At 41.8% G+C, this 16,056-nt stretch overlaps 2 protein-coding genes across 2 annotated transcripts in view; one reads left to right on the forward strand and one right to left on the reverse strand.

Moving 5' to 3' along the window:
* Positions 1-494: 494 nt before the first annotated feature.
* Positions 495-5,742, forward strand: LOC119894924 (protein ABHD15). The gene is made up of 3 exons (XM_038707638.1): positions 495-1,273; positions 4,313-4,542; positions 4,668-5,742. Exons 1-3 carry the CDS (start codon positions 524-526, stop codon positions 5,407-5,409), a joined length of 1,722 nt encoding a protein of 573 aa, XP_038563566.1. The 5' UTR covers positions 495-523; the 3' UTR covers positions 5,410-5,742.
* Positions 5,743-5,911: 169 nt separating this feature from the next.
* Positions 5,912-16,056, reverse strand: part of taok1b (TAO kinase 1b) — a 36,223-nt gene continuing 26,078 nt past the window's right edge. Inside the window, 9 exon segments of the mRNA XM_038707637.1 lie at positions 5,912-9,741; positions 9,743-10,084; positions 11,470-11,652; positions 13,187-13,399; positions 13,497-13,736; positions 13,867-13,986; positions 14,242-14,325; positions 15,274-15,402; positions 15,555-15,791. Of these exon segments, the coding sequence (XP_038563565.1) occupies positions 9,583-9,741; positions 9,743-10,084; positions 11,470-11,652; positions 13,187-13,399; positions 13,497-13,736; positions 13,867-13,986; positions 14,242-14,325; positions 15,274-15,402; positions 15,555-15,791 (1,707 nt within the window). The 3' untranslated portion in view covers positions 5,912-9,582.

Genomic DNA, 16,056 nt, shown 5'->3' on the forward strand with positions numbered 1-16,056 from the left:
TTGTACTATTTCTCAGTAATTATGTATTTCTCTCTCTCTTTATTAACTTAGAGTTAGAATAAAATCATCAAAGGAAAATTTACAAGGACTGCTGTATCAACAATCCCCCAAATATTCACAGGAAAACTGGGGTAAGAATGCAAAAGAAGTTAGGCTACTGCAAACTCAAGGTCAGCGACTATAATCATGTTAACATTAATGGAACAGATTTGTGTGGCCAGTGTTTGCTTGCAGTAAATGATTTATGGAGGAAGCAGAAAGGGCGGGGGGAGGACATGCAGCAGGAGTTATGAGACAGTTTTTTTTATTTTTTTTACTTTCCTTTACTCGTTTTAGCAAACTAGAGAAAGGAGACCACTATTCAGAACGTCAGTGAACTTAGAGGAGACTTTCACACTGGTGTATGAAGCAACAACGCAGCAGTTTGTAAAATATGGAGGTCAGATGTTACTAATTGAAACAGCAAAACTTCCGGGAGAAATCACTGGATTTTGATTTAAACTACAACCTCCTGTATTTGTCAATGGCATCATTTGTATGGGATTGTTTGTTCTGTTTGCTGCCTTCCCTGCTACTTCTGCTGCTGTCTCTGGCTCTCCGCTGGCCCAGGGTAAGTTATTGGGCAAGGCTGAGTGTCACGGCTGCAGGTTGGAGACTCTGGGTCATTATTTGCCTGATCCTGGAGTTGCCATTTGACAGGAATACAAGAACATGGACCAAGGAAGCTGGATCACCAGGGACAGATGTTTTGTCTGGGTCAGGTCAAGCCTCAGATGGTCCCATGCTCATCTACAAACCCACTGCGCTGGCCAAATATCTGCTTCAGCACTGTGGCTCTCTTGCCAGGCCGAGACTTCCCTCCTGGCCCATGGGAGACCCCCACCTCCAGACTCTGTCCAGCCTGCTGTGTGGAAAACATGAGGACACGTTACAGTTTACTAGAGACCATCTGTTATTGAGAGACGGGGGTCTTGTAGCTCTGGACTGGGCTGTGAGAACAAGACTGGGAGAGGCAGTAAGGAGGAAGAGGTGGGAGGGGAGGAAGGAGCATCAGCCAGGGGGAAAGGCGCTAGGCTGCTTCACCACAACACCTCCTGTCCTTCTCCTCATTCCTCAGTCCTGGGGAGGGATGACCCCCCACCTAAAGGCGCTGTGCCATCAGGCAGTGCATCAGGGCTTTTACGTGGTGGTGTTTCATGCTCGAGGCACAGCGGGGTGCCCGCTGACCACAGCACGTCTAACGGAGTTTGGAGACCCAGCTGATTTTGAGCAGGTATAGGAAGAAAATGTCAGTTACTTACATCAGATGGTGTGCACAGCTTTATTATATTGTTAAGGGGAAAGTAGATTTTTTTTTGAGATAGTGGTTTTGGTACAATGGTGAGACCATTGTAAATTTGTGGTGAAACCAGAAGCAAGCCTTTACTAATTGGTGCTTAGTATAGATCCCCTGATCAAAGTAAATTTGATCAGTTGGTGGAATAATCTTTTGTCTCCTGATTGTAAGGGTGAGGTTATAATAATCGGCGACTTAAATACAAATACAGATGTTTCAAATATGGATCATTGGATGTACAAGGTGTTAAAAATGTTTTGCCATGTTTTGGATTTACAGCAATCAGTACAAGAGCCCACACGAGTGGCTAACATGAGTCAAACTGTCATTGATCTCATCTTGGTGTCTGATCTCTCAATGATTTCTCAGAGTTGTTGTAAATTGTACCATGAATCATTAGTCTATTGTACAAGGAAAAAGCAGAAAGTTGCCTTTAAGGAACAAAATGGGGTGGTGATGGTACAGTGGATAAGACACATGCCTTTGATGTAAGAGACCCGGTTTCCATTCTCCACTGTGACACATCCAATGTGTCCCTGAGCAAGACACTTAACTCCTAGTTGCTCCAGAGGTGTGCAACCTCTGACATATATAGCAATTGTAAGTTGCTTTGGATAAAAGCGTCATCTGAATAAATAAATGTAAAATACTATCAAGATCAGGTCATTACAAAATTATAGTCCTATGGTCTTTATTGAATGTTAAAATTCAATAAATTGGTCAGAAGTGCTACGTTTGGATGAAGAAGCATGGGAGCAGTTTAAATATATGTTCCTAAAGGCAGTAGAAAAAGTTGCTCCTATGAAAAATTATTGGTGACCGAGATCTGATCCATGGATGAATGGTGATATTTCATATCTCCCTTAACCTCAATGAGAAACTTTCCTTTGATCAACTAAAGGTTGCAGATAAATTTAACACATTTTTTACATCGGTAGCTGTAAATTTAGTTGAAAAACTGCCAATAAAACCTGGGTTATATGACAGTGATATCATGCTTATGTATTATTCTCAGCTTGGAGTTGTTGTAGACTCTTTTGGCCTAACACAGGATAATGTCTTAAGGTTATTGAATGATCTTAAGTGTTCTAAAGCAACTGGTCAAGATGAAATACCTGCCAGATTTCTAGAAGATGCTGCAGAATACATTACTCCATATCTCATATTTTTAATCTTATAATCATGTAGAGTTCCAAAAGATCTGAAGCTTGCAAGGGTTATTCCGCTATATAAAAAAAGGAGAGCAAATTAATTAATAAATAAATAACTAAATGAGCAATTCAGACTTTTTTTTTTATGAATCTGGTTTTGGAGTGTACTCAACAGCTACGTGTTTATCATTTCTATCAGACTTTATCAGAAAAGAGATCAACTTGGGTAAATTTTGTGGCATGGTACTGATAGACCCTCCAGAAAGCCTTTGATACCTCTGACCATCAGATTTTGCTAATTAAACTAAAATCCCTAGGTTTTAATAGTATGGCGCGTGAATGGATTCAATCATACTTGACTGGGAGGCGTCTATGAGTTTTGAAAGAGTTTAAAAAGCACTCTGTCTGAGGCCAGAGAAATAATAGCTTTAATTCAGCCTCACTTTGACTATGCCCGTACTGTACTTCATCATACAGTAAAAACTCAACTAATTTACCTGACGCTTTTATCCAAAGCAACTTACAATTGCTACATATGTCAGAGGTCGCATGCCTCTAGAGCAACAAGAGGTTAAGTGTCTTGCTCAGGGACACAATGGTGGATGGGTTACAACGTGGAGTTGAACCCAGGCCTCTCACACCAAAGGCATAGTCTTATCTGTCTTATCTCAACAACAGGACTCATGCATGCTCTTTTGAACTCAAGGAATTAAAATGCTTGATGGTTGAAAACAGGGTGAGGCAGCTGAAACTGAGACAAAAGATTTTGCAGAGGAATGAGCCAAGGTATTTTATAGAATATTTTAAGCTGTTAGGAACACCCATAGCTACTCAACTGGAGGCAGTGCCTGTTCCGGGTAAAACACCTTTTTGTACACGGCAGCACTGGAATGGAACAAACGTCCAGACGAAAGAAAAACAAGTCAGTCAGTTTGCTGTTTTAATCCCGCATGTGATGAATGGTTGTTAAATTAGATGGAGTATTTTTTATTAATGTAATAATGTGTTGCTCCTTGTGTGAGAACCCCAGGTGTAAATGAATGTATTTGTTTGTTGTTGTTGTTTTATTTGTATCAGGATGTGTAAGGGTTTTTTTTATTTGAATATTGTAAGGGTTGATTGTACAGGATACCTCCAGTCATCCATAGCTTGCCATGCTATCTTTATCAGACGACAACGAAGACCACAATTGAAATAAGTTTTTAACTTTTTATCCTTGTCTGTTCTGATGAATGTATATTATCACCATAATTTACATTTTTTTAATGCATTTATTTGTGTTACTGTCCAATAATAAAATAAATAAATTAAAAATCCAACAAGTAGCCGATTAATTGAAGGACAGCACTGTCCTTAGGTATGAGTATGACTGGTTGTTTGTCAATGTGTGGCCCTGCGATGGATTGGTGTGGTGTACCCCGCCTTTCGCCCGATGCCAGCTGGGATTGGCTCCAGCCCACCGCAACCCTGTATGTAGGATAAGCGGTTGACGATGGATAGTTAAGTACAGCTGAGGGTGATGAAAATGTAATTAGTATTGCAGGTATTTGCTCATATAAGTTTATTTAGTCAATTTTGACCTCATGATGGCACTACATGAATATTCAAGGGGTCACCAAAGTTTTTAGGGTTCATCCTCTGGGGACCATGAATGTCTGTAAACAATTTCATTGCAATCCATCAGATAGTTTGATTTATTTACTTACTTCTATTATCTATTTCAGTGTGAGCATGGCTAAAACTGACATGTTGTTCATTCAATTTGTTTTTGTCTTCTTTACCTGACAGTAGGCCTAAAGAAATCTTTGACATTTTCCATTTTCAGGCAGTGGCTTATATCCACAGCCGACACCCGTCCTCTGTGCTGGTTGCAGTGAGTGAGGGTTCAGGCTCAGGTATTCTTCTTTCCTACTTGGGGGAGTGTGGATCGAGTTCATACCTCACAGCGGCTGCTGCCATCTCACCTGTACTCCTGGGCCAACTGTGGTTTGAAACCGCCATGCCTCCCATTTATCGCTGGGGGATTTTGTTTCACCGGAAACGGCAGCTCAGCAGGTGAGAAAAATCAAAATCAAAATGTATTAATAGCAGTTACAACATGAAATCAATACGTATAAATGATCACTAAGATCATAAAAAAAAAATCTTGTTTTTGTTTATTCACATGGTACTGTCATAAGATACTTGAGTTCCTTTAGAGCAGTCCTGGATGTGGATCGGGCCCTCAGCTGTTCATCCCTCAGAGACTTTGAGGAAACTATTTCCTGCTCTTCCGCCCAGCTTCAGCAGAGGGACCCTAGACCTCCTGTAAGCTCTCAAAATTCAGGACTGGGCTCAGGATCTCATTCCCCGCAGGGTCTGGCACCTTCAGTCCTCTGGGCACTGGGCGAGAGGGCTTTCCCATCCAAGAACTGGGACAGCTACTGGGAGCGAAATGAACCACTAAGAGATGCAGATGAGGTGGCGGTCCCTGTGCTCTGTATCTGCAGCCGCGACGACCCTCTCCTTCCACCAGCTTCCACTCTACCCCTCTCTCTTTTCCAGAGCAATCCTTACTTCCTCCTGGCATTGACAAACAGAGGAGGGCACTGTGGCTTCACTCTGGAGGGCCGAGAAGAGATGAAGGGAGGAAGGACTGGAAACGAGGAGGTAGAGGAGGGCAACTGGAGTCACATTGCAGTTCTGGAGTACTTCAGAGTAGTGGCCGATTTCCTGAAAGGCGAGGAGAGGGACAGGGTGAGCTGTGCTGGTCCACAGGGAGAATACAGTCAGGCAGGGCAGAGGAGCAGGAGCAGCAACATGGCTCCAACTCGCAGGAGGAGAGCCAACATGGTGAGGAGACCAAGACTGCAGGCACCTGAGCAGATCAGTGTGTATGCAGAGGAAGATAACTTCACCTGGAAGAGGTCCTACACACGCTGAGGAGGAGATGGTGAAGGATGAGCTCTACAGAGAAATGTTTTATTTAGCTGGAGTTTTAAAATAATGATAGGACAGTCCTTTAGACAAGAAGAAAACAGGGGCAGTGGACAACTGTTTTTGGACTGGACATCATTTTTTGATTTCTGAAACAAAATTAAAATATCAATTTTTCTTTACTGAGTGAAATGAGTAAAACTGATCAAGATGTCACATGACAATTGGTAAAAACAACATGGCTTCCCTTGTTTGAAACTCCAACAATAATTCTTTGAAAATGTAAAAAAAAAAAAAAAAAAAAAAGAAGAAAAAAAATAATAATCATTTTGTAATCAATCAAGGATTTTGAAGTCTTTTTTTGGCTGGGCTTTAGAGATAAGTGTAGTATGAATTAAAATTGTATTACAAGACCGCAGGCATTTATAAAAACAATATACATAATTCAAATATGTACGCTGACATTCAAGGTCACACTCCTCCCACATAAAAACACTATGGGACAAAGAAATATTAAAATTACTTTATTACAGATGATTCTTTATCCAGTAGCCCTCTTCCAACAAAAAATAGTAATTACAAACAAAATATTACATTTATCCCCTAAACTTTGTTTCTGAATTTCTTTTATACATTTTAAATCACTTTATCTCTTGTATGGAATAGCTTTTCTCTTCTGCTATGCAACATTCAGCTTTTTGCACAATCTATACAATTTAATACAGTTTAATACAGGTCTCTGGACTACGGAGAATAAAACAGCAAGATCCACCAAATGACAGGAGAAATAAAGGGAATACTGATAAACAGACTGTACAGAGACGCAACCCTGCCTCCCGCCTACTTTCAGCCAATGGCAGCTGCATCACAGTAGACTCTTTGATCTGGTAAATCACTTGTGCAATCAGTGCAACTGATCCAGTTCAGAGTGACCAAGGTCTAAAGCTAAACTCTGCCCCGACTGCCTCGCAAAACACCTGGGAGTTCTGGTAAACACAAGCCAAGGTCTAAAAGTCTGTCACTCATTTGACCCTCTGCGGACATCATCTGGAAAATAAAACTACCCTTTCTGGCATAAAAAGGAAATAAATCTGCATGGAACTGAGAAAAAATGGTAAAATGATAAAATATGTTGAGTACATGGCATCCTGGCTGAAAAGAGAAGTGGGGCCACCACTTCTGGGTCTTTTTTCTCTTTTTAGAAAACAGCAGGGTTTTAAATTCTGAATCCACAGTGGCAACAATTTAAAAAAAGGCAAATACTTAAATGGATTATGAAAATGCTTTGAGTATAAACCAAACTAAAGAGGGTGGGTGTTTCACAAATCAGAAATGAAAGTCCAAATAATATCAGTGGACCCCACAAATCCCCTTTGGAGATCTCAAACAGATATATTTTCACTGACTTGTGCAGGAATATGGAAACAATTTCAAGTTGTCGTGTTCACTAAAAGTTGTTTAGGCAGCCAACTGTTTTAGAATTCAGCAGTTTCTCCTCAGATTGTATAGATCTCTGAAAGACAATTCTTTCTTTTTCTAAAAATCCAAACCTAAAAAGAATTTTCAGTAAAATATAGCCATTGCTATACTAAGTAGATTTCAAATTATGTGCAAAATCATCCTCATTTAGCATTAAACAAACTGTTGCCATGTACTGACCAAGAGTTGTGTGGTTATCATTCACAACAGAATATCTGTAACATGTCTCAGAACTCGCAGCTGCATGTAGGACAGTGAAAATTCTGCAACTGTAAGCTGCTGCTCTCTAAACACATTGCTGTGTCCGCCTCACAAATTTGTCTTTGATTTGTCAATTAGATTTCCATATTTTCAAATTCAAAATATACAATATTAACAGGTTTCCTGTACATTCCACCTCTGAAATACATACAATGCATAATCTCTGCATTTCACAATAAGACATCCACCTTCATCTCAATTTGTCTATAATCCTTCTTTTTTCTAGATTTATTTAGATGTATTTTTTCCCGCCTTCTTCTTCTTTTCTTTCACTTGAAGAGCTCTTCCCAAGTAGATCAGGGAGGGGGTGAAGACCACACTGGGCTCAGGAGCAGAGGAAACAGAGGTGGAGGGAAGGAGGGGACATCGGTGGTCAGAACATGACATCAGGGTCACCAGGGGTGAGACAGAGCGGGGTGTCAGACTGGGGAAGGTTGCAGGGGCATGGCAGCGGAGATCACAGCATCACCGCCCATCAACCCAGAGAGACATTCAGCAGTCACTAACCAGCAGAGGGCTACTGAAGCTCCTCTTTCACGCTCCCTGCTCGTTCACTAGAACTCCAGCTCCTTAAAGTGATCTTATTTTAAAAGTCAAAAACAACACACAGGGATGTTCTTAGGCAACTGAGATGGATATAGTTGCCCAGAGTTGCCCTGATACACGGCCAACTGATAAGTTAGCCGTTAGTTTTCAAAACTTCTGTTTTTTAACACATAAATGTCCGAATCCCATTTTCACAAAATGTCCCCCTGTACATGCATTCAGCAGATATCAGTGTGCAAAGGGACATACTGATATTGATGGGGGGAGAAAAAAAAAATCAATTTCTTTTGTATGTATGTGTGTGTAAATATGTCTGATTAACATAAGTGTGGGGTAGAAGGCCTGTGCCAAAGTGCAAATCATTGTCAAGTCACGACACCTTGTGGTGAAGCTGTACTTGAGGTAGGTCAACAGGCACGGTTCGACTTGTCAAAGAAAGTTTTTTTTTTTTCCTTTTAAACTGCGTAGCGCATCATTTTCAGTGACATACACATTTGTCAAATTAGATCAGAAAATTACTGCAAACAAGCGAAGACTGAACACCAGTTTTGAAACCAATAAAGCAGGAGGTAAGGTGCTGCTGAAAACCCATCCCTGTCATGAGGGCTGTGCACTTACACAGCTGCAGCATCCCCTGCATCCCGGCAGCCCACTGGGCAGGTGTGAGTGACGGTCTGTGGAAACCCAAGAGCCCGAGCCAATGAGGCCGAGCACTCGCTTCTCTCTCCTGCAGTCCAGCAACACATGCGTCTACTTGGCCACATAGTATTATACTGATCTTACACTGACATCTCTGGCACAAACCCAGTTAAATACATAACAGTATGTTGGCATGAATTATTCTAATGACAAATCTGACTCCACACTCTCACCCTTTGGCATCTTTGCAGCTCTGCTCACAGAACACAATAACACCAAACTCCAGGGAACTTCGAAGCCATGTGGCATTAAGATCTGCGAGTATGCGATTTTTCATTTTAATCAAACACTGCACAGGTGATCAGATTTGCACTCTGGTGGAGGATAAACTTCTCAATAGTCACTCAGGCTGGAATGAAATATTGCTTACTTTTTTAGCTATCACATCTTAGCCATCCCTGTGACACTAATATAAAGTCAGATACCCACTGGTGCTCACTTACAACTCTTTTCATTTTCCACTCTAGTCCTGTCTGTTATGAAACTGTCTGTTCTGTAATAACTCTGAATTCAGACCCCTACATTACCTCCTGCCTTCTCATTTGCTTGCAACATTGCACATTAACAATAATCTCATTTAACTTATCAGTAAGATGTATGTGCTGAAATCTTCAGCTGTGTGTGGTTTGAAGGAAAAAAAGAACACATTTTTAAATAAAATTGTCACAATTGCACACTGACTGCAAATTTTCCCATAAAGCACCTTATTGTGCTACCACAACATCTGGGAGTATTAGATTAACCCCACATGTATAAAACAGCATACTGCAAACGACTATACGATAATAAACTCCATGGTAGACAATATGAATATACTACTTTGCGTCTATGGCAATAGAGACTAACATGGCAAATATAAACATATAAAACAGCACTGTGAGCTACAGTGAAAATCACACTATTGCAATGTGGCGTACTGTATATGGCCTCATTTAGTCACGTCATTTAGTCTCGAGACTTTTGGGTTTCCACAGACTGCTGCTAGCAGTACACTGATGTAAGCGAGAAGTGGTGATGAGAGAGGAACTGGGCTGAGGTAAACCCAGTCTCAGTACTGCAGTCTGTGTGTGTTTCAGACGTACAGATGAAGTGTATGTGAAGCATGTGTGGTGCATGCATGGAGTGTGGCTGTGTACAGTGTTACCTCGGTGTACAAGGATTTCACTTTAAGACAATTATTGTGTTGCTTGTGTTCTAGGTGTACGACAGGTGGGATCCGTTGGAGATCTGAGAGGTGATGCTCGCGCTCCTGCTCATGCCCTGTTCATTCCTCCCCCCTGATGACGTCCTCCTCATAGCCTGCGGGCTGTTCCTCACCCCTCCTGCGCCTCCCCCGCTCCCCCCTCTGACTCCCTCCTCCGGGGTGGTGGAGGCTCCAGGGCGGCGGGCCCCCAGCCAGCATGGGGTGACCCCAGGGCTGCTGTGAGCTGGAGCCCCCCTGGTGATGATGACTATGGTGGCTGCCTCCTCCACCTCCTCCAGGCCAGTGGCCTCCCCCCTGAGCCCCCTGGCTTCCTCCACCTCCCCCCCCCCAGCCCCCCTGGGAATCGGGAGCCAGGTTAGTGAGCACCATGTTGCTGAAGCCCAGCCTCATGGACTCCGAGTCAAAAGCCTCGATCTCTCGGGCCTGGCGCTCCAGCAGGGAGCGGATTCGCTCCAGACGCTCGTTCTGCAGGGCAAGCATTTCTTCCTCAATCTAGGGAGATAAATACAGTGAACAAATGAGTTCAAAATAAATTATAATTAATAGTGCACAGAGACAAATTTTTCTGATTTGAAAGGACAACAAGTTAAGGTTTTGTTTGAATAAAAACTAATAATATGAAGAATACTACTTTCTTCATATTATTGAGAAATAAAAGGAACATTTTCTCCCAGAATAATAAAAGTATAATTAGAAAACACAATATAGCAAAACAAATAACAAAAACAATTCACACTTGATACTGTACTATTTATAACCACTCTTAAAATCACTCAAGGGAAAAGACTAACAGCTATTGTGAGTTCTAAACAAAACACATTTATCAGTATTTTGTCACATCATCAAGAATATCATGATCGCAGAAATACCCTGAAATATCGTGACACTATTTCTGGGCCACATTGCCCACCCCTGCCCCTAGTAGGGTTGCACAATTAATCAAATACTGATCACGATTACGATTTTAGCTTCCCATAATTAAATGAACATGATCGATGGCAATATCACCGTTTAAAAAGCGTGCTCCACTCATGGAAAACTCTGCTGCATATCAAATCGGAGAGTGCTTCCTTAACTATTAGCCAAGGGGCCGATTTGGCTGTGTGTGCACTCTCCTGCTGCTACAGTCCAGAGTAGTCCACTAGTTTGCATATGTCCGCTGTGCCGCGGCTGCCTGAGCTGGTCGCGGTCAATGCTTGGGAGTCCATCAGATGCAGCTCTCGGCTACGCAACGAAAAAGTTTATTTTTGACAGAAGCCATGTCAAGCTGCACAGAGCAGTTACTAATGGGCAGGAAATCTGACACGAATGGTATAGAGAATCCGGTCAATTTTCAAAATAAAACACAGCCTACTTAATCATAGAAGAAGCACAAAAATCAAGCACCGATTACCAAATCAACAAAATCTAAAAGTCAGCCAAATCAGGCAGGCAAAACGCTCTGATTCTGAAATGCTCCCTGTGGGATATGCAGCCTTGCAGACAACCGGGAAAAAAAAATGAGTCGCAGAGAGCCGTTACTGGTAAGCAGAGTAGAAGCCATAGGTAGAAACACAAATAGGACAAAATAACAACAAGACAACAATGTGCTCAGCTCCTGAAATGCGTCTGAGACGCTTCCAGTGGAAGTTAACGGGATAAAGCCGTGGCTCAGCAGTAGCCGGACTCAGTGGACTTTTGAAAGTGCAAAAAAAATTGTTGTCCCTACAATCAATGAATAATCGTGATCTCAATATAGATCAAAATAATTGTGATTATCATTTTTGCTATAATCGTGCAGCCCAAAACATAGAATTAGTGTCTACTGTTACTCCCAAATGTATTGACACACATTCTGACACCAAACACCACAACACAAAGTCAGGGGCCTCTCGTACTTTCTGCTCCAGCAGAGCCCTCCGCAGAGAGACCCTCTGCTCCAGCTCCCTCCTCTCCTTGTCGTGCTGAGCGTCTGTTTGCATCTTGATCTTGCTCTGGTAGGCGTTGAGCAGCTCTAGCTCCTGCTGCAGCTGCATCCTTAGGACCTGACACTCCCCCTCTTGAGCCTCGTCTAACCGCAGCTGAGGGCAGGAAAGGGAACAAGAAAGAAAGCCATTATACAGAGAGAAAGATGATGCACCATGATATATGTTTTAGACCAAACTTCAGTGACCTACAGGAAGAGAGATCTTTGAGGAAGCCATAAATACTAATAATTTGATTGTCATGTAGGACCTACTGACAACAAGTAACAAATTCATACATTTAAAAGGCTCTCTCTCAAATTTAAGGATTTTAGTGACTTTTCAGGACTCATTTTGTTAAATTCAATGACTTTACTTTGGGATGTGCTGAAGCAAGACAGGACAGATACTTACCGTACCCGTATATGGACCACAATGTGTTGAGCACAGGGTTTTGAAAAATGTCGGGCGTCGCTAGTTGCCATCAAATGCATTGTATGGTTCTTAGTCTTGTTTAAAATGTTCTTAAATTAGATACTTCCAGATTTAAATAACTATTTTGCTCATTTAGACATTTTATAATGTTCTCGCACAACTGCTCAGGTGTTGATAAGTTTTGAGAAGTGTTGTATTGTATTTTTTTTTAGAAAAAAAAAAAAAAAACATTTTGTAGAAAACAGGGATGAAACGATTACTAGTTTAACGATAAACCATGGTCAACTTCCCGAGATTTATTATTACTGCACACATTGTAATTACCATGATAACTGGGCTCGGTTACTGTGTTGGGTCAATGACAACACGGTGGAAGACAGCACTGCGGAGATTTTTCAGTCACTCTGAAGTCTGGTCGTATATTAGTTTTTATGACAGCGCTAAGGGAAACTTGATTGAAGAAAATGACCTTATAGTGAAGCAGGGTAAGTTAACTTTTAGCTTTGATTTGACTCTGACTGTGTGCGGCCGTTGTGTGTCTGCAGACTCTATTTGCCCACTGCTTATGATAACACATAATGCAGTTTAGTCAACCAACCAGCATATCCTGTTCATTTTTAATCCAGCAGCTATCAAATTAGTTATAAAAGTGTCAGAACAGCAGAAACGCTATAGACTCCTCTGTATTTATGGCAGCTGTTGGGCTCATTGCACTTAACTATCACTGTCTTCTAAAGACTTTTGTTTTCATGTAATGGTGCATGGGGTCATTGCATTACCTATATAATATAAAATCTTGATAATGATAATGCACACTTAGATGATTTTCATATGTTTACAAAAGGTATTTGCTGTTATTTTAATGTTTATGCACTAAATGGCAATTTTATTTGTAGTTTTCAAAATAAGAGTTGTTGAAATGGTTTCAGTGTGTGTACCGTGATAATACTGATAACCTTGATAATTTGGGTTACTATAATCATGATAAGAAATTTTCATATCCTTTCATCCCTAGTAGAAAAACATTTTTCAGTTTGTTGATATGAGGTATTGACAATGTATGTTTTGGTATTGGTTGTAGTATTGGAACTGGTACTGAGAATATCAAACGATTCCCAGCCCAGATAAAAACTGAGTTTAAAACAACGTGACTAAATGAGGACATTTTCGTATTTATGTTTCATAAAGTTTTTAGGCCTCCTCTTCGGGTACTCACAGCCTGCGTAGAGAGCATTTCATTGATGGAGTGGTCGTACTGCTCGGCCAGGATGGCCAGCTTCCTGGTCTGCTCCTCCTTCAGCCTCTTGAGCACGGCCTTGTGGTCACACTTGGGCGTGGTCTCCAAAAGATGGTTCCTGAGAGCCTTGTACTGCCTGGTCTGGGTTTTACAAGTCTCCTGGAACTGCTTCTTAATCTGAAGCTCCTTAGACTAAAGTCGACAGAAGGGAAAGAAATGATGATGTTGAGTGAGTGCGTTTGGTTTGCTGTAGTTTCAGTAACAGAGCTGCAACCATGAGAGTTTCTACCTTGAGGCTCTTGGGCTGCTGTCGGACCTCCATGACATGCTTGCGCCTCAGCTCTCTCTCCCTCCTCTTATTGTATTCCAGCTGGTTGGTGAGCTCTGTCTGGTGCTGGGTCCGGATCAGCTCTGCCCGTGCCTTTTGGATTGAACCCAGGTGCCTGAACTCCAGCTCCTGCATTGACTCGTGATGCCTGAGCAGCATGGCGTGCTCCAGGTCCTTCTGTGTCTGCCGTTTGTTCAGCTCCTGGAAAAAAAAAGAAAAAAAAAAACAAATAGGAGAAAAGTGTGGGTGACAGAAGTCAAATAAATAAAAATCAAACAAAATAGGAAGAGTGGAGGGGGTGGTTGCTGATTCTCTCTGTGCAACTAAATACCTCTCTGGCCAGATCCTGCTCCACATTGTGTCTGGCAATGAGGATCCTGCGTTTGAACCGCCGACACTCTAGCTCCAGGTACTGCCTCTGTCTCCTCAGCAGGTTGGCCTCCTCCTCGGCCTGGGAAGTGACATAAGCATTACAATGCTGTACTGTAATGTATACAAATTAAAAGTAAATGTATATGGGTAATAAAGTTATGGGACACTGATCTTGAAAGCTAAGCAGGGTCAGGCAGCGTTAGTACTTGGCTGGTAAATCACATTTTGTTAATGTCACAGATTATATTGACTGTAAATTCATTGCCAGGCCTGTGTAAAATCATCATCTGGTCTTTGGCTTGGCAAGTGTACATGATGTCTGAGAGATCCTGACCTGGAAGTGCTGGATGTTCTCTTTCTGCTTGGACAGCCACTCCTGCTTCTCTTTCTTGGGAGTCGACTGGTTCTCGCTCAGTTCCTGCCACACAGGTGTTATTTGGTTTGTTTTCAGTATGTCAAGGCATTGTCACTAGTGGGCTTTATGGCTATTACAGTTTGTCATCATTTAGCAACGGGCAGAGAGCGCGCCCACAAATGTTCTTGATGGATTTTTTTCAACAGTCCAAATAAACAAACAGATGCTTCAAGCTCTGTATTCCTCAGTGTGTGTTGGAAACTAATTGGTGTTGGTGTTGCTGCAACTAATTTGATAATAATTTAATTATTCATTTTTCAATCAAAAATGATCTGGTTCTAGCCACTCAGTTGTGAGTGTTTCAGCATTTATTTATCTTGGGTTCTAATAAACTCAATATAATTAGGTTTTTGACTGATTGTCATACGAGACGACATTAATGTGGGCTTTGAGAAACAGAGATGAATATTTTCACAATTTACTAAACATACCAGGGCAATTTAGTCTGATTTTGCAACCATTTTTGTGTGTCCCTCACTGAACCTCAACAATCCCTCTGGTCATGAAAGAAGAAATAAAACCCACAATGAGTTACAACAACAATCAGGTAAACGTGTGTTCTCTCCTCTCCAAGTTTGATGTCAGCAAACAGTAACGTTAAGTTGATGTGCTAGCTTGCAAGACACACAGACTAGAAAATCTAGTCTGTTAGCTGGGCAGCACATCCATTGTCTGTCTTGCTTGTCTGACTTCCAGGGCTGCGTCCTCTGACTTTGTGCCTGACAAAAGTGAGAGTGAAATTCAACCACTTTTTTTACGTTTGATTACCGGCAACAGTGTTTATAAACTTCAGCTCGGAAAACTATCCTGTATGTTCTATTCTGTAGAGGTCGACTTATTCATAGACCGACAGATGGAGCCAAAAGTTTTGAAGGATTGTAGCTGAAGCACTGTGTCAGGTGTGACTGTGTGGTAATGGCATGGATTACATGGCTCACAGATCAGTGTTACCTCTTTGAGCTGCTCCTTGCGTAGTTTATACTCCCGCTTCTGTGACTCCAGGAAGCTGCTGAGCTCCTTCTTCTGCTGCACCTGGATGTGCTGCTGAAACTTCTTCTCATCGTTGGTAAACGTCTTTAGCTACACCAAACAAAAACGTTGAGTGTGAGACAAAAAATTACTTGCTTCAGCTTGCAGGAACATGCTTTGAGAACAGGAATAGTTTTCAGCACAGACATAAAGCATGTAAAGTATCAGCAGGTGTGTTTTTCTTGAATCGTTTGTCCACATACGTCTTTGTCCAGGGCTGCCTGGTGTTTTTTGAGCAGCTTCTCCATCTCCTGGGTGAAGTTGTTCCTCTGACTCTCCAGCTCTTTGTCCAGCCTCAGCCTGTGCTCATCCATCTCCCCTTTCAGCTTGTTCTCCAGGGCCATCAGGTGCTTCTGATGTTGCCGTCTCATGCGTTTGTATCCCGACATCTGCTCCCGTAGCTCCGAGTCCTGCTCATGCTCCTGCATCTCACGGGTCACCTACAAGACGTGGATGCAGGAGAGATTCAGCAGAGTCCATTTAGATTTAGCTTATTTAAAAAGTATGATAAAATACAGAAATGTGACTTGGTGTTTGTAGAGAGGGATAAACACATCTTACTCAAGTGTGTAGGTATAACAGCAATGTTAAAACTATAAGTGCTCTACATTTAACAGAGTCCCTTTTGTCAAACATAAACCAGAAAATACCTGCCTCTTTCTGCTACACAGACACTGATAAATGACTTTAGTGAGTGAGATGCAT

The sequence above is a fragment of the Micropterus salmoides genome, unplaced genomic scaffold (assembly GCF_014851395.1).
Source record: "Micropterus salmoides isolate LMB-PRFRI ecotype aquatic unplaced genomic scaffold, ASM1485139v1 Ms_hic_scaffold_9, whole genome shotgun sequence".
NCBI lineage: Eukaryota > Metazoa > Chordata > Actinopteri > Centrarchiformes > Centrarchidae > Micropterus > Micropterus salmoides.